Below are 19,225 nucleotides of genomic sequence, written 5' to 3'. Positions count from 1 at the left end.
CGCCGCGGCTGCCCCCTGCCCTGCCCTCCATGTTGCCCGGCTTCCTCCCGCCGCGTCGCCCCCACCGCTTAACCCTCCCCTTCCCGGCCGCCCTTCCCCAACCACCGTGGCCGGGCGGGAAGAGCCGCCCCGCCTCTCGCCTCCGCTCCCCGGCCGGCGCGGCGCGGCCCCCCGCCGCCTGGCACCGCGAGGGCGGGGCGTCCCTGGCCGGGGGCAGGCCGCCGCCGCCGGCTGCCCCTTTCCCCCCGCACCCCCGCCGCTGCCGCCCTTCCTCCACCTGCTCGCGCTTTTGTTCGGGAACCGGGGCGAAGGAGAGGCGCGGCCGCCCCTGCGTGTGGCGGGGCGGGGGCAGCACGGGCACGGCCCCGGCTCCAGGGTGGCTCGAGGCTCACGGACCCTCTGGCCGCCACCTTTGTCTGGCGGCGGGCCCGGGGCTGCTCTTCCTTCCCCCCCTTCCTCCTCCTCCTGGCCTGGGGGATCGCGCTGCGGGGCTGCCCGCTTTTGGGGAGGGGCGAGCGGCGCCCCCACTGGGGCAGCCCGCGGCGGAAAGCGGGTTTCGCCCTCCTTTTCGGGTGGGTGAGAGGGAGGGAGGGAGGGAGGGAGGGGGGCGGGCGCGCCTGGCCCCGCCGCGCTCCTCTCGGCGTCCCGCGTTGCTCGGCGGCGTTTGCTCCGCCGCTAAGTTGCCACAAGTTGGAGCCGCCCCCCCGCCACCGGGTTCTGGCCTTGGCGTGAGACAATACTGCGGGCTGAGGAGGAGGAGGAGGAGGAGGAGGGGGCGGGCGGGAGCAGCCCTCTCTCGCCGCCGATGGGGCCGGGCGGGCCGGCGCTGCGGGGCGGGTAGGTGGCTCCGCGGGCTGCCGCCGGCTGGCGCGCAGCGGGGAGCGGCCGGCAGAGGCAGGCGAGCCCCGGCCACGGCGGGCGCCGCTGGCGGCGCGGGGGACGCTCCATGGAGGACGTGGGGCTGCGGAGCGGGCGGGAGCGGCTGGCCGGCGGCGACCCGCGGCTCGGCGCCGTGCTGGTGGAACCGGGGCCGGTGGTGGTGATGGTGGAGCAGCGGGCAGCGGAGGGCTACAAGCTGGTGGAGGTGCTGCTGACCGGCGGGGCGCCCTGGGGCTTCACCCTGAAGGGCGGACGAGAGCACGGGGAGCCCCTCATCATCACCAAGGTGAGAGGCGCCGGGGGGTCCGGCCGGCTCCGTTTTGGCGTGCCGCCGGCGGTGACAGCCCGGCGGTGGCAGCGGGCCCGGTCCGGCCGCGCCGCCTGCCCGCAGCCCGGGGCGGCCGCGGCGGCGCCGCCGGCCCCAGCGCAGGTGCCGCCGGCCGGGCCGGCTCCCTGAGGGCGGCGCTCCGCAGGCCCGGGGCGGCCGTTCGCGCCCGCCGAGCGGGTGCCTGGGGGCGCTCGGGGCGCGGCCGAGCCGCCCGGCTCGGGGCAACAGGTTGTTGGGCGCCGTCGGCCCCGACCTGCTGCTTCGGGGCGCCCTGGCTCCCCGGTAAAACCCCGGCGCCGGCGTTGCGGGCGCTGGTACCTGGCCGGGGGACGCCGCTGCTGCCAGCGCAGCCCGAGACCCGGTGCTGGGCCCTTCCCTCCCTCCCTCCGGGCTCCCAGCGCAGAGGGACAGGGAGACTAAAACTCCGGGCTCTGAGGCTGAGTTTTCTCCGCTGCTGTTGCGCTCGCAAATTCAAGATAATGAGGGTAACCTTTTGTATCTCCCTTCTCCTTTAAACAAAAGGTCTTGTGGATAGTGACCGAATTCATGGGCCGAAGACGAGGGGGAAGGGGAGGCTCCCGGGTATATATGCACTTTCTGGTTTGTGGGGGTTTTTTTCCTCATTGCTTTTTTTTTTTTGTATGTCCTTCTATACTCGCAGCTTTAATCTCAGTGTATTGGTCGTGAGTTGAAGAAATGATCACGTTTTCTAGAAAATGTTTTTCATCTGGTTGTGTTTTGACTTAAGGACCCCCATCCCCAGTAATTGTTGGGTTTTGCTGTTAAGACAGCTTTCTTGTTGCACAGTGAAAACACATTAAAATAGATCCATATGTAGTTGGAAAAAAATCCACATTAGCAAAGCACATTTTGCTCAAGATCTGTAGGAAAGATCTATATGCTTTGTCTACAAGTCCTGTGGCTTCTGCCTCTTCCCTTTTTAGAAGTGCACAGAGAGTGTCAAGAGGTCAACAAGCCCTGTTTTATTTACAGCAGAATTTCTTCTCATCTTATTTTTCAGTTGGTTTCATTGTGAGTTGTCTAGTTGTTCCCTTCTCCCACCCTTGAAACAACTGCATTATGGACTTTCCAAGCTAGGACTTTTGAAACCGTCGTCTTCTAGGTCTCTTCCTTACTGCTGTTTCTCGAGAAACAACAGTCAGTGTCAGAAGATGTGTATGCTGAAAAATGACTGCACCTCTGTTGGCCTCTTACCAGTACCCTGAATTACAGAATGTCAAACCTGGGAGCATTTGAGGAAAGGAGAAAGGAGCTACTTACTATGTATGTACTAGCTATCAAGTGCCAAATCAAATAATTCCACCTTTCTGGTAACGGCTAATAAGTGCTACATCTAAAGAGTGATCAGTGATACATATTCATAATGTTACCTAGGTATTAAGTAATACGCTTAAGTATCTGTGGCATGACGATGTGGCTGTGGTATGTGGAGAGAAGAGGCTGGGGATGGGAACCTCCATAAACTGGGTCTGTTGCAAAGGAATAATGAAGTGGAACCACAGCCTTGATACCGCCTGAAACTGTGCTGCTCTGTGGAAGAGAAATCTGGGTCCATTGGTGCTGACCTGGGAAAAAGAGGCAACCTGGATCCTTGGGTCTAAATTTTTGAGTGTATTTTAATTTGCTGTTGTTGGATGCAAGTGTATAGAACTAGTTTTGAAACTGGGGACTGCAGCTCATGTCCCCCATGGTCCCCAGGACTACAGTTCTATAGTTGCGAAATCTTCCTTTTGATTTGGCCCACCCATCTTGGTGTTGTTTTTTGTTGTTGTTTTTTTTTTTTTTCTGTGCTGCTTCTAGTGGTGGAAAGCTACTGGGAAGAATAATTTAATGCTGGGTGGTTAAAACAGTCCCTCCTTGAAGCAAGAGATGTAAAGTTTGTCTCCGCAGCTGAAGAGAGCCCTGAACTCGAGTTACCCCCTTACAGAGTGCACATGGGGATCACCAAGCTGCCACGGAAGAGGGGATGCTCCTTCACCTGCACCTCTCCCCTCCCTGTGGCGTGTGCCATTCCTTCTCAGGTAGGCTGGTGGCTCATCAGCAGGAGATCCAAGAAAACCCATCCAAGAAAATCCTTCAGGATACCTGTGGAAAAACTCCTGGTTTTGTGGATTCAAACTGTGCTTAAATGTGAGCTGGATCTCTGTCTCGCTGTAGTCCTGGGCAGCTCTGGGGAAGTGAGGATGGATGATGCCAACTACCACTTTGTAAGGAGAGGAATGTGACAAGGTGTGAATGGAATCTCAGCAGCTATTTAAGGGGGATTCCTAAAATTCTGCCTGTCTGCTTTCTTACAGTTGTCTCAAAAGCAAGATCAGCCTTTGAAGGAAGTTGCACCTTTATGTAAATGCTGGGAAGTCTGTGGTGTAAATATTTACTGCTTTCCTTAGCATATATGGGACAACTATCATAACTGCCAGAAAAGTACTACCAGAAGATACTGTAATTGAAAAACTAGTGAGCAAGTGTATGTTGTTCATTTTGCAGCACTTTCTGTGTAGTTTCTCTGGTTGTGTGGCTATTTCACTTGCTGACAGGAAAGGAAATTTCTTATTACAGATATCATAGGGAGAGTCCAGGGCAAGCAGAGCTGCAAACACTATTTGGGAATTTATTAGCTGGAGATCTAGTCACTTAAAACGAGAGTATCCTTTGATCCACCAAGCTACCAATAATCGCGGAGGGGAAGGCATGCTAAAGAGGAGAAAATGTGTCCAGCCTCAGCAGGGGGATAAGCGTGTGCTCAGCCACTGGAATGTCGGGAGGGAAAGCGCTTTCCCCAGGGAGAGGTCAGCCTGCAGTCACACTGCTGGTGCCCAGTACCGGGCCCTGGCATTGCGGGATGGGCAGGCTTCCCAGTTTCGTGATAGTGTTTCTTTCTGTAACTGAAGCAAGACTTGGAGAAATAGTCCCGAACCAGGTAGGTAGAATATCAAGTTCACCTGCCAGGCACAAGCCTTTTTAGCTAGTTTGTTGGGTTTTGTTTTTTTCCCCTTGCCCTTTTTGTTGTTGCTGCAATAGGCACAGAGAAAAACGGTGCATGATACAGCTTGCTCGATCTTTAAACATAGCTGGTCTTCTAAAACTTGCCCCACCCACGTGCAAGCAGTGTTGGTAATATTTAAGAAAAAAGTCTTTTAGCATTGTTGTTGTGTTGCTTGTTATTTTTATAATGTCCCTTTAAAAAAATGCTTTAGATTTTTTCTGATCTCTGCATGTGTGCATGATAACATTCCAAAAAAAATTGCCCACAGGCAGCTTGTTCTTGCCTAATTTGACATCTTGAAGAAAGGACTTGCTTTTTATAGCAACATGTGTATTTCAACAGAAGATGAAATGACAACTTTGAGGACTTTAATTGGAAGTCTCACAAGCCTCAGTTTGTTTTTTCCTCTTTTTAAAGAAACAAAGAAGAAGGAGATCTTACTGGAAATAAAATGAAAAGTTGAGTTTCTCAAGTGTGAATCTTGTGAAAATCTCCAATAGCTGCATTATCTTGATTACTTTTACTTTAAAATGACTCTTATCTGAGATGCCCAACTTGTAGTGTCAGTCACAGCATTGATTGTGGGTGATGGATAGAAAGTCATTTCACTTCCTGTACTAACAGTATCTTTAGGAACTCTGAAGTTGTTCTGCAGTCAATGTTATCCTTATTTCGTTAATAAATATGAAAACATTATAGTCTGTGCATTTCAAGAAAGATTGATGTATCAAATAAATTCCTCTTTAGTATCAGCTTTACAAGGGCCTACAGCCATACCTCCTCAAGCTATGATCTCATTGCAAGCTAATCAAGGCTGGGCTTGGCTGGTATTTCAGCAAGATTTCCAAGTGAAACCTGGACTGTTGCAAGAAGTTTTGTTGTTGATTTAGTAGATGGGAGTTCTTGTCTCCTGAATCAGTGCCGAATTCATGCCCCAGCTGGAGGTGCTGTCTTTCAAGAAGAAGCAGTATCAGACAGACTCCAAACCTTTCTTTATTTCTCTTTATGCCATTGTGCTTTCCTGATGCGCTCCTGTCTATGGTTGGGTTTGAATTGTAATTTGTTTAACCTAATAATTATTTCAATTGCACAAAGGAATGCTTCTCTATTAATTGGTTGCAGGACTTCTCCATGTGACTTGTATCAATTTATTATTTCAGTAGTAAGCGATTACTGTTTTCATTAAGTAATTCTTCATCCTTTGGCCTTAAACATATAACTAAAAGCAATTATTTGCATTGCTATGCTGCAACAGTATTTAGAGGGGGGAAAAAATGTTTAATGGTGCTGTATACAAATGAATAAAAAAAAAAGACATTTTCTTCCAGTTGTGTCTCTCAAGTTAGGTGTTTGAGGTGAGCTGCGTTGCTCATAGACATTAGCAGTTCTTCTTAAACTTAGCTGTGAAGCTTGATGTCCAGAAAACCAGAATTTAATGGTAATCCTGGGAAATTACTGACCACTTCAATGTAAATGCAGTCATTTGTGTGAACAGCTGATTTATAAGTTATTAGGAGCCATTGTACTGTGGTTGAGAGAGAGTTCTAATCTAGGTCTCCACATCCTGACAAATTTAATTCACTTCCTTCAGTTCTAGAAAGATAATACATAATGAGTATTCATCTATTTTATTTTCTATTCATATTCTCTTGGTCATCAAAGCCAAGCAAAATTACTGACCTGTATGGGCCATAATTTGAATGTGTATCTTAACCAGCAATTTTAAAAGAATGTATCGAATCACATTCTGTATTTCTTTTGAAACCTTTATTCAACTTCTTAACTTTTAGGAGGAGTTTATTGTTTGGGAAAGATTGGTTTGAGTTGGATCTTTGTACTGTTAAATTTGATTGTTGAGAAATTTTAGGAAATGTTTATATATTAGAATGAATGTTTTAGGATTGAAATAGTATCATGTAGCTATTTGTCTTTTTTCCTTGTCAAATATGTTAAAAGTTGGGGCTTTTTCAGTGCTATAGAAACTGTTTTGAGTGGTGTTTACCTTTGTGTCCTGTTGTTGGATCCCAGGTCTATTATTGGAAGAGAGGAGTTGGTTTGTTTTGATGCAAGAAGATACTATTGCTTTTTACTTTGGCAAGCTGATTGATCACTTTGGTGAGGTGATGCTCTCATTTTTAGCACTTTAATGGCTGTTGAATGAACTCTTTATTATGACTGTTAATTTAGTGGCAGGATGGAGCCTACCATGCTCATATGTGGTGTAAGTGGTCTGGCTGTGGAAGTCTGAAGCTTAAGACACGGGGGTTTTTTTGCAAGAGCATTAGCAGTTGTAATGCTACCAGTAATGGAAATTGCATTTTAAAGCTCTCTTGGATGTTGCTACATGTGATCTACAAACCGTGTATGGAGTTGAAATGAAACGATGGGTTAAAAGGCTCGTGACTTGAGAAGTTTCAGGTCAGTTGAGTTACATGTTTAGAAGTCAACAGTGTGAGAGTGTGATTTAAGAAACCTGTGTGTGGGCTCGCAGTCCTGAAACTGCAGTTTACCTTTGTGCATTTCGCACTACATTTCAGGATAAAAATCCTCCTGAGGAGGAGTCAGAATAATGTGTTTAAAACCAGAACTAAGAAATTTCCTCACAACAAGCAAACTGTAAACTTTTGGAAATACTGGTTGCTTCCAAAGTGCTTGTTTTTCTCTCCTCTGCATTTCCCCCTTCCAGCTACTTAGGCAAAAACTGTCAAATCTATCTTGATTTTTTTAGTTTAAACCAAAATACAAACAAAACCATTTGTGTCTGTGGAGTCTGGCAGAGGAATTGGTGTGTTTTGTGGGAATGGCTACTGCAATAGGAGTTAGACAGTGGGATTGCCTATTTGAACGTTTATTAATGTAGTCTATTTAAAGGACAATTTAAAATTCTCTTGTTGTTAGGGTCTGTTGCTACTTTTCAGTATGAATTTTGGATGCTACCATAGGCATTAGCATAAAAATAAAAGACCAGCAAGAGACCTCTAGTTACTGCTTGCTATTGTCAGAGGATTGCCAGTAATGCCATTTATTACCTAGTTATCCATCATGCTTGTGTTTTTGTTTAGTTTTTTTTAAGAGGAGAAAACATGTGGGCTTATGTGGTATATATGCATATGCTACATATGCTTTATTCAGATTGTATATATTTTTTTCCTGCAGAACTTGATTCATTGTGTGTTTTCCTGCTTAATGAATATTTAAAATGTGGGAGTGTAGAAAGGACAATGTAAATGGGAGATGAAACCTGGTTGTGAATAGATTAGAGAAGACTACTGTTTAGTAGTAACCAAGCCAGTATTGCATCGCATGAGCTTTCTTCTTCCTGAAAAAAGCCATTTATGTTTAGTCTTCCTATGCATTTATAATCTATACAGAGAATACCTACCATGTATATGTATGTAGTTCTGTGGGTGACTTTATTACAGAAGTTTGAGACAGGTGCCAACCATTAAGCAGATTTTTTTACTTGCTGTACATTTGAGAGAGATGGTGCATGAAGAAGTTCCCAGAGAGGTAAAGTAAAAATTCGCACAGTTATATTGAGACTTCATCTGTTTAATCTATGCGAACTTGCTTTTCATTGGCTGTGTTTTGAGCCTATTTGATATAAGGTCATTTGCAGGTTGTTTAATATAAAGAAAAATATTGATGCCTCTCTGTAAAGCTTATGAAAGTCTTTCTGGGTTTTTGTTTCTGTGGGGTGTTTTTCTGGCTTATCTTTAAGATAAGAAACAAATTTGGAAGCTTTCTAATTCCACTTAGCACAATATTTTCAGTTTCTTAAAGGTTATGCAATAGGTATGCTGTGCTATCCAGCCCCCTCCTCACCCCCTCAGAATATTATCGCCACTCTGCTGGTGAATTTTTAGGAGTTCTAATTTTTGTACTACTTGTAACTTCACAGATTATGGTCGTATACAAGCAAGATGGAATATAAGGTTTATGGAATGGGTAACTGAATGCTTTTGTTTAAATGCATTCATTCAGTGATAGGAAACGTCTACAAAGTTTTGAGCTGTAACCAGTGTTTAAATTCAACTTGATGTGCTTGTAGAATGTGTTTGTATCCTTCATATATGCTTTGCCAAGCAGCAGACTTCTGGTGGTGTTCACCCAGACTTAAGCTGGATGTTTAATAGAACTAGATATTTTTGGAAAGTGGTTTTTAGTGTTTAAATTAGACATGGTTCAAGTGCTCTGAATTGCTTTCTGAAGGTTTCTACCATTTGCTGTCAACTGTGTGAGAAGCTGAGGAAGCCCATGGTTCCTCGACAGATACCGAGATGCCTGCGTAGGTGTCTGTAGTAAGAGGAAATACGCTCAAGCAAGATTATTGTCTGCTTACTTGCAATATGTGTGGCTATACCTAAAACTGTTGGAAAATTCTTTATTTCTCTGATTGTTCTTGCTTTGTTTCTGAACATCGCAAGAACGTAGCTTTTCAGTTTGATTTATCGAGCTAATCAAAGTCATAACCTACCAAAGATGATGACGTTTATGAAGTTAGGATAACTTCCCTTCTCTGTAAGTTAATATGGTATCAGTATTCAGTCTCTGATAATTTAATTCAGGGCATTCTTGGTAAACACAGTTCAGGTCATGAAGATAAGAGAATGGCTTCTGCAACATGATGAGTTATTGGGGGATCTTTTTAGTGGCCTTTGCATGTATCTGAGGGTCATTGTGGTATGCCGAATTTCCCAAGGCAAAATGAGCTGACTGTTCGGTAAATGCTTGAAATGCAGCAAATTGCTGCTTTGAGAAACTAAATAGCTTTTGTCAGATACTCAGTTCTTGGGTTACCTCTTATAAGTAGAAACAGATGGAGTAGAGGTGATAGAAAAGAGATGGTTATTCCAAAGTTGTTCTGAACCCCAATGAAACAACAAAATCAACTGGAAGTTTTAAACTGTTTAGGCAAAGGCACAGTAGCATTGGCACTGAGGGGAAGGTGTTACGTCCTGCGTCTCTGTACTTCTCCTGCCTCACCCCATATAGAAAGGAAGCCTTCCCCTCTGCCACCAGCTTGGCTCTCTCCCCCTTTAAATCTCTCTTTCCATTTCTAAATGATTAGAATCTTTGAAATATTTAAATTCTTCTATTTATCCACATCCATCAACTCTGATAGATGGGTTAGGAAATACGTTGTCATGTTTCTTAGGTACAGAGTTTCTAAAGAATTGTACTTAGTAAGGAGGTTTTTGAAGGATGTAGAGTGACCTGTTGTTCAAGGGTGGTACAAAGGGCAAAAAATAGTCTCAGTGACTGAAAGTTGGAAATAAGGAATATATGGGGACCTCTACTGCAGTGCTTGAGAGGCTGTATCCCTTTAGATAGCTAGTAACAGTGCAATTTCATACACTCTTGCAGTCATTTTTCTAGCTAAATGACCTTTTAGAAGGAAGATGGATCATGATCAAGGGTCCTCTCATTATTGTGATTGTAGGTGGCCTTATCAGATACTTTCATTGCTCCAGCCTCTTAGCTGTTCTGTCAGTCATGCGTCTGAGATTCAGACAGTTTCTGTACTCACAGTAGTCTAGTCCTTTGCTCTGTGTTTGTGTCCTCTACAACAACAGCGTGTTTAATGTTCTCGTAATAGGAGAGGGGCAGTTACCTCTGAGCAGTTTGGCAGAGATTTTAGGAATGCTCTTGCTGATGTGTGAGGTTGAATTCGGTTGGTTTTGTTGAAACTGTAGCATAAACTGATGAAACTAATGCAGAGCTTTCGTTAATGGAAATGCATGAACTTCATTCTAAGTTGTGCTTTTTCTTTTAAATGGAAAAAGATCCAAACTTGAAACAAAATTCAGAGCCTTTTAAAACGGCCAGACACTTTAATTTTAGATTAACAAGTTCTTCATCCTCAGTCCTTCTATTATATTCTCTCTGTAACGGACTTGCAGTCAAGTCTGAATAGCTGAAATGGGGAGAGATCTGTCAATGGGGAGCATGAGAGTACAATAAATTTGTTCAAAAGTGAAGCACAGGTACCCGCTGCTGTACTCGAAATTGCTGCTTCAGTACTTTTCCTCTTCAGTAAAACAGATGATTGTTCTCAAAATCCCTTCACAAAGCTATAAAACGAGATTATTTTGGATTTTTTCTGTCTCTTGAGAAAAAACATACTTTGTTACACACTTACTTTGAAAGCTTCCAATATAAACTATGAAACAAAGCAGTATCTCCCAGTTTTCCAAATATGTATAAACTATTAGGCATTCTTTAGGAAGTAAACCTCTGATTTGGTTCAGTGAATACTGTAAAAAGTTACTGTTGGGGGTTAACAATACTTTGTTTGGAAGCTGTGTCTTTTTCAGTAATATACTATAATATTTCAGGATAGTATCATAGAAACATGATTTCATGGTAAAGGAAGCGAAACGCTTCCTACACAGTATCAGTTAGTCATCACTGTTAATTTTCTTAAACAAATTAGATGCAAAAACAAGTTTGTGGGTGTCTAGCTGGCTGATACCTCATATAACGAATCTCCAACTCCTGATGAGTATTTGGATTCTGGATAATGAAATCATTACAGTATTGTAGAGGAAAGAAAGCAGTTTTATGAATACATATTTTGTTGATCCAGAAGAAAGGAGGATGTTAGATTTTCATTAGAGACATTTGCAGTTCTCTTTTTTTTTTTTTATGAAATAGCAAAGTGTCCATTTCACAGTCATTCTTTTAAATAAAAGAAAGATGCAAAGATACTATGTTAACAGAAGGTAGTGTTTTGTTGGGTGTTTATATGTGGAAAGAATTTTAAGATGATAATGGGGAAAACTTGAAGCTTTATATATCTGTTAACTATTTTAAAAGTTAATTATATTTAAGATTTAAGAGAAATGTACACTTTAAAAATCAGCTTTTATATACAATTTGTAATCTTACATGACTATTTTGGTATTTCTAAATATAAAGGCTTCTGTAAAATTAAAAAGCAGTGTCTTGTTCTAAGGCTGGAAGATGTTCTATAAATACTGGATTGTCTTAAATGGACCTCTAATTCCATAATGTTATTTTTACTTTTCAGAAAGTTGGTAGGGCAGAACTTTAAAGCTCTGTATTTTTTTCCTCCTTTTAAACTAATTATTCTTAGTATGTGCAGGAACTTTTGTATTTCCTATTCTTCTTCCTTTTCTCTGTTTCATAAAAGGTAAAACGCAACAATTTGCTCCCCTGCTTATAAAAATTAAACTACAGTGATTTGCTAACAAAATAGATTTTTTTCTAAAGTCTTTACCTTCTGGGAACTTGATGTTTTTTCTGACTGCTGGGGGAGATTGCTATCGAGAGCAGGGAGGAGGGCTGTGCCTTTCCTGACACCTTGGAGACCTGAGGAGTTTCTGTGATTGCTTAATCTGATGTTAGGGAGGGGTGTAAAGCAAGTCTTCTGTTGAGCAACTGAATTTCTTCTGGCTGATTAAGGAAATCGTCATCTTAAAAAATATCATAGCTGTGACCTGTATGTCAAAGATGTAGGTGATTAAAATGTGCAGCTGGAGAGGCATGTGGCACTTTGGTGGTGGTTTAGTTCCACGCAGCCAGTGATGAGTCCAAGTTTGCAAAGCTTCAACACAGAATCCTGTGAGAAGCAAGGAACTGGAAATGGTAATGAATTGAAAATTGGGAGATATAGTAAATGAATCACCTCTTTTGCCACAGGTTGCTTGCATACCTGTGCAGAGTTGTATGACATCTTTGCCTTTGTCTGGTGTTGAATAGGAGAAACAGTATTTCCCTACTTCATAGAAGTCTATTTCTCGTGAAACAGACCTGACATAGAAGTGCTGAAATACAATGGTGACAAAGGCTTTATAGTCTTTCTAGTAAAGCCCAGAACCCCAATATGGAAACCCTAGGAATACAGAGAGTTGTCTTAAAAGGCCATAGCTGTGCAATTCTGTCATGAGTAAATTCTTCTTCACAACAGAAAAAAATGCTTTGTGCTTGTGTATTCTCAGCGTTCATCATAAACAATGTACTGAAGTGTACAATTGGATCTCTTTCCAGAAAATTAAACCCACTACCTACCCAAAATGTACAGATGCTCACTGTGCCTCAGAAAAGTAGAAGAGATGAATGGTGTGAGACCAGCTGTTGACACCTGAGTGGGAGGGAAAAAAAACCCCGTAATGTGAACTTCTTATATGAAGAGTCAACCAGACATTTGAATCTGTGAGATTTGAAACATTTGTTAGCAATAAGGCCTCATAAGAAAAAATATTTTTGTAGCCAAAACACATGTCCTTGCTGACCATTTGATGACTGTGACCTACTTGCAGCTCCTTGATAGAACTATACTGTCGGTGGCTTCAAGACCGATGGTGAACTTATGGTTCATCATTGCCTAAGATGATAACATAGGATATGACTTTCAGCAGAATGAAGGGATCATGTACATGTTTTCTTCTAACTGCAGACAAACTTAAAAATTTAGTTTCTTCATCTGCACATCACCAGCACTAATTGGAGGCTACTGTTTGCTCCAATATGTTGTGTCAATGATTGGTACAGTCGCCCCACATTTCAACATAAAGGTGTTGGGCTAGCATAGGCTCCATCTGAAATCCAGTGCTGCAAACAGTAGGTCTTTAGCAACCTAGTTTATTTTGTTGAAAGCTGACTGGGGAAGTGTTGCATGAGCAATTTAATTAGCTGATTAGAGGGAGTGGAGATGAGCAGCAGGGGAGTGGCAACATCGTGGTATACGGTCACACACCCTGCAGTGACTTACAGGCAGTAGTCCAGCTGACTTCCAGTGAAAATTAATTTGAAGTATAGAAATAATTGTAGAAAATAAGAGATAAGCATTTATGACTTCTGAATTTTCATTAATGAGCAGTCTGAATCCAGACCTGTACTATTTCTTCATCTTGCGATTTTTCAAGAAAATGCATCCAGCCCTCTTCTGAGGAAAAAATGGACAAAACTGTTACTAAGATCAGGGTAAAATGAAAACAGTTTTCCTTGTTCTAATTTTTTGGTAGCAAAAATACTTCACATTTGAACATCTAGGAGAGCATGTTCACTAAATGAATGCTAAATTAAGTCATGACACATTATAACTAGGTCTGCATCTGTTACGGGCACCTTTTTGTCTAAAGGCTTGGAATTTTCTGGAATATTTGATGTATTTGTTGTTTGTTATGGCCAGGTTTTCTTCTCTTTTTGTTCTGGGAAAGTTTCTGTGAGGACTTTTTTGTGCAGCTTGTTTTGATATAAAATCAAAAATTGGTTGTATAACTTTTAATAACATATTACTAGGGATTATTACTTTTTTTAATGTTTTTGAACTTTGGACTGAAAAGTTTTCTTTTGAAATCTGATTTGTTTAACTTTTTTGCAGCAGTTCCAGTGCTAGTTTAACTACTTCTTGGTCACTGGAAAGCTGCATCTGGATCTGGACTGTTACAAGACATTTCAAGGAAAATTCTTCATGTGTTTGACTCTGTAAGACCAGCTTTCACCTTCTGAAACACAGTTGCAGTGTCCTGAAAAGCAGCTCCCCTCCACCCCCCAAACCCAGTCTTTATGCACTGGACAGTAATTCTCGTTTGCAGTACATTGATGAGAGGAAGGAGAAAGCGTGTTGTTTGGCCATGAAATTTCGCGTGTTTATCATGTGTGGTTGTAAGGAGTGTGGGCTAGGGTTGCATATATAACACTTACAGAAATCTTAAATCATTCTACAGAGTGATTTGCTCTGTAAATGTTATATTCTTTTAATAGGTTTTGTGTTTGTTTGCTTTTATTTATTTGGGTTTTTTTTTTCTTTAAGGAAGACAAAAGAGACATGGCATCCATGTAATTTTATCAACTGAACTGCAATTTTCCAAACTAACAGGAGCAATGATGGGTGGTTGTTTCCTGTGGGGGTCAACACTTGAAGTGGACTGGGGTACGTTGCCCACCAGGTTTAGGTTCTTCCTCTGCCAGAGGGGTGTTCGGATTCAAGAACTTGGCCTCCAGGCTCTGAAGGGAGCGTGTTGTAGTTGCCTCTTCTTTCCAGAGCTTGGTGCCAGCCTTTTCTGAATTTCCTTTAACCTGTTCCAGTTTTACCTCTTTCTTACCTGGAAGTCTTTATCTCTTATCATTCTCCTCATCTGAGTGGTTTCAGATTCAATTCCACAGACAAAAATCTTTCTTTGCCAGTTTCTCTCACTCTGCTATTTCTATCCCTAGCTCCAAATCTTGTTTCACCTTTTTCAGCCACATGTAGTTTGGATTACATGGCCTCCTTCCCTTTTCCTTGGCACTTGTGTGCTTAAAGCCCCAAGCCTACAAAATATTTAGCATGGAGGATCTCCTTACAGGACTTGCAGTTGATTGAGACTTCTAATAGCTGGATGCTTTCAAAGGTGTTTACCTCAAACAACATAAGGCGTATATGCACGTAGACAACCATGTGCGCATCCTGAATGCTTTTTCTGAAGCAGGGATCACTAGAGTGTTTCAAATTACGTTGCCAGTTTTGCTTTTTAACATAAGCATTTATTTATTCATTTTATTTCTTCATTTGTTTCTTGGAACTGGATGAACCATTTCAGTTTAAATTTAAGAAAATTGAAGGTTTGAGGCCACCATGCACAATGGGAGGTTTCTGTCTAAGTAATTGAAGTATGGCAAATTTATCAACCGCTGAAAGAAAATATGATCTCATGGTGGAAATCACTGAACACCTTTGATTAGTGAAGTAGCTAATACCACTTGTGGTTACTTACCAACTTAAGAGTAAGATGAGGACATAAGATGACTCTTATTAAACCGTGGCTTAGATACTACTTTATTAGAAAGGTGTAATATGGAAATAAGAGCAACAAAAAGATGTCTGCACTTGGTTGTACTGAAATTTATGGTACAATGAAGAGGAGGTCGAGAGCTTGCAGGAAGAACAGTGATTCTTATGTTTTTGTAGTTGTATTTGAAGTTAATCAGTCTGCTTTTTTAATTCAAAGCCAGAGTACACATAACAGACTGTGACCTTAAAAAGTATCCTGTGAATAGTGGTACGCAATAGAGCACGTTGGTTTTTTTCCTACCTCTGTGACTCATGCAGCTAAGACGTCTCATGTAGCTTTAGTTTTGAAAAGAAGAGTGTCTAGCAAGGTTAGTGGATGTTTTGTAGTGTTTGATGATAGTTGTCCAGGTGATGATTAAATTGTAGCAAAGCACCAGAAGAATGTGTTTCCTTTCTGAGATACTCTGAGAGTTATTTCCCTTTCTGATTAGGCTGTGAGTTGAGGCAGAAGGAGAATGATGTAGTAGTTACACATTTTAAAAAGCAGATCTAGCTTTAATGTACAGTGGCAGAAAAGGAATTTTCCATTCTTGTTCACATATTATTCAAAGCTTGCAGTTTTGGAAGGAAAGCAGGAACACCTTATGACCTCCAGTGTATTCCAGAGTTTTGTTTTTGAGGTTTAAACAAAAGGAAAAAAGTGACAGTTTCAAATGCATTTTGTTCTTACCTGATTTATGTTCACAGATCCGTTTCCTGAACTGACCAAATTCTGATGATGGATGCCAGTTTCAAGGTTATATAATTAAAATTAAATCTCAAAGTTCATAAGCTTTAGTTACTGAATGCTGGACCTCAGTCTCAAAGCACTGGAAAAAAGACACAAACAAACCTGTAAGCTGTATCTCTGCTACAGCCCTTCTTGATGTAATGCAGTGCAAGCTATGCACGTGGGATGGGGACTCTCTTAAAGGCAAGAAGAGCCTAGAAGTTTAAGATGCAGTGCCATCACAAAAAAGAGAGAGCGTGGTCTTGGGTGTTACAAACAAGGGTGCAGTCACCATAAATAGGTGGGTTTTTTAATCTGGTGCTTGACAGTTGACACAGGCTTCCAGTTTATTAAGAGGATGTTGAGGATTGAGTAAGGTGCTGGAAAGCAGTATAATAGTTACATAAAAACTGACAAAATGTATTTTACTCAAGGAAATTGAAACATGGACTAAAATTCAATAGATTTTTAATCTAACAAACATGAAGACTTGCCATGTTTGAAATAATAGTAATAGTTTCTAATATTAAGAGCAAAGTTCCAAGGCGTACTGCTTAATGTTTTCTGTTGCTTTGGTGTGTATTTCTTGAAAGATACTTGCTTAATGTTAAACAAATTATTTGGCTCAGTATCAATGTACCTGGAGGAAAGCAGATCAGAAATAAAGTTGGATTGTGAACTGATAGACACTTCTACTATTTTATCCATTCACAGGTTTTTAGCTTCTGAAGAAACTGAAATGAACATTGGGATTCCAAACCAAAAAACTTTGAGCTGTATGATGGCAGAGTAAATGCTAGCAAATTGTAGGATCTGTAATCTATAGAGCTGTTAATTAGTCACAGAGGAACTGAACACTGAAACTTTTGACTGATACCATTCAGGTTAAGTGCAGGAAGAAATAGGTTTTGTTTTGTATTGCATTGTGTTTGCAGGATACTCAAATGAAAATATGTTGCTATGTTGGTAGTTAAACACAGCTTTGAATCCCTTTTTTCCACGATCATAAGATTGTTTATATAAGATATGAGATCAGGTCTTACTCTGAAATAGTACAGTATTTTCATTTATCAGTTAAACTCCAGATGACTTTTGAGATTAGAGTGGATAGTGTTGTAATTTCTTCAGTCATTTCTTATATTTTATTCCTGTTTTCTTTTTCAAAGGACAATTTCTTCAGTAGTTCTGGAAAAATCACTGAGATTACTTAGATACAAGTTATAATTTAATGATTCTACTTAATGTCCTATCTCTATATAATCTTTCTGTATTTTGTATTATTTCCTGCTCTTGTCAGTGATTTTTAACCTTATGTTTAGTGTTCTGTTAGTGTTTGGAGGTAAAGTTTTCTTTGTAGGTTTTTCTCTGAGGTGTAGAAAATTCTTAAATCTGCCTATTCAGAGGGCCCATCTTCGCAGTGAAAATAAGCTCCTTAAAATATTTAGGGTTGAAAACGAAATTGTATTTCTTAATTTGGCTTCCTTAGTTTTCTCATTACTTGTACAGTGGTTTTAATTCCTTCTCATAGTTTGACTTGTTATCCCTAATGATGTGTAAATATCTGAATCATAACCTGTTTTTAATGAAAACAAAAGATAATGTGCTGTACACTAGATAGGAACATGTTGGAAGTTCTCTGGTATTAAGGTATAAGAGACCTCAGTCACAATTTCTTCCAAGATATTCCCCATGTCAATGGAGGCCTATAGTTTTGTGAAGTTCTTTTGGTGCACATCCACTTGTTCATATTTGTCAGGCATTTAATTTCTGATTTTGAGTTCTTGTTATTTCCAGATCCTAGAAAATAAGCTATGTAATAAGGAGTCAAACAAAATCTCTCTTTGTCTGTCTGAAAAATCTTTGTCAGCCACAGGATTTTTCCTGTGCCATTATTACTGATTTATCTGGTTGTGTTCCTTGGAAAAAGTTGGAAATACTCGTTGCATATTGAGAACAATAGAACAGTGTATGTAAGAATGAGCTTGTATGGGTTGAATTGCTGCCAGCTTTTTTTCACCTGTAGAGCAGCTTCATCTTACTCCTTGAAGCGTGTTGGCAGACAGTTCAACTAAGGTACTGCAAGTAGTGACATGGCAGTAGAAAAAATATTTGAAGCAGACAATATCAATGCAATAATATACTGGGTATTGCTCAAAGGTAAGCTAAGCAAACACTGCTTTAGGGGATTGTATAGTACAAGCAGACCATCTTTTTTTTTTTTTTTTTTTTAAAAAATAGATCTGGTTCTTCTGGTTCATGTGCACTTAATGTCAAATATTGTCTGTCTTTTCTGCCAGCAGTATATATTCTGAGTGAAAATACCTCCAGAGCCCTCTACCAGTTAATATTGATGGACAGAGTAACCACTTTTGTAAGACTGGATAGCTACTATCACTTCAGCAAAATGGACATATATGTGTGGGAGAAATCTGTGACATGGTACCATTCATTATTCTGCAAGTGTTGATCCACCTTTGGGACTTGCATTGAAGATGGTAATGGTATAAGCGTCAGACTTGATTATGGATATGAACCCTTGTGCAACTACTTGAAGCTTTTTGTGACTAGTGACTATATCTGCTAGTGGTGGCTCCTCATTTTCCAAAGAAATGCCAAGTACATAAGTAAGCATAAGGCATGATGTTCTGAGATGGTGATCTAGCAAGAAAAGGTGTGGACACACCACATGTTCTCTGGTGATGTGAAATTTACTTCCCTTTAGCAAAACAAGATGTAGCCCCTCTGCTCTTACGGATAGCACATGCAGATCATAAAATAAACAGAAGGATTGAAGTGTAAGGTTGTCCAGTTTGACTTGGTTTAAGCAGTATACTCTATAGGCTTCACAATGCAAATTAAACAAGAAGTGCTTGAAGAAAATGTTGAAGTGCTTTTTTCCCTTAATACATGTTTTGAAGATGGAAGTGTAAATTTCTTCAACTTGACTCTGAGCTGTACCGCTGGCATCGGTGACAAGAAAGTCAGTTTGTTCTGCTGAATCCTCTCAGATTCTTCTCTGAGAGGAATCTGCTTGTCTGCCAGACCAACAATGTGTTGGAAGCTACCTGAAGCAACAGCGAACTTTCTGAAATTTTACAAATATGTAACTCCTTGAAGGTGAAAACATGTGCTCTTGTATTGGAAATGCTCAGCCACACAGCTGTGGGATTTGGTATGCCATGCTTAAAGACAATCCCATGATTTGCTTGGGGGTGGAGACCTGAGAGAGTGTGTAGCAGCACTAGAGGTAAATAACCACAGATTGCTGCTATTGTGATCTGACATATCTTTGTGGCTGTATCAGTTTTGTGCTCACCTCACAAGAAAAACTCCCAAAGGGAGCCAGAGTCATACTGATGTTATGGTCACTCTGTCATAACCTGGCGAGAGTCAGCTTTGTGGCCCCTTGCGCGTGAGAGATGTATCAAGGCATAGTTTCTGGTTGCTTTGTAGTTTCAGAGGGAAAGATCTGCAGGAAATAAATGTGGCTAAGACATTTGC

General features: G+C 41.4%; 1 protein-coding gene across 4 annotated transcripts in view; it reads left to right on the top strand.

Moving 5' to 3' along the window:
• The first annotated feature begins 926 nt into the window (after positions 1-926).
• SHROOM2 (shroom family member 2) overlaps positions 927-19,225 on the top strand; it is a 132,460-nt gene continuing 114,161 nt past the window's right edge. For 3 of the 4 annotated variants that reach the window (XM_074814859.1, XM_074814855.1, XM_074814852.1), the window contains exon 1: positions 927-1,165. In XM_074814859.1, coding sequence (XP_074670960.1) covers positions 947-1,165 — 219 coding nt within the window. In that variant the 5' untranslated portion in view covers positions 927-946. The remainder of the gene's footprint in view (positions 1,166-19,225) is intronic. The other variant, XM_074814853.1, reaches the window with a different exon arrangement.

Source organism: Strix aluco, chromosome 2 (genome assembly GCF_031877795.1).
Source record: "Strix aluco isolate bStrAlu1 chromosome 2, bStrAlu1.hap1, whole genome shotgun sequence".
NCBI lineage: Eukaryota > Metazoa > Chordata > Aves > Strigiformes > Strigidae > Strix > Strix aluco.
This window is presented reverse-complemented; position numbering and strand designations above follow the sequence as displayed.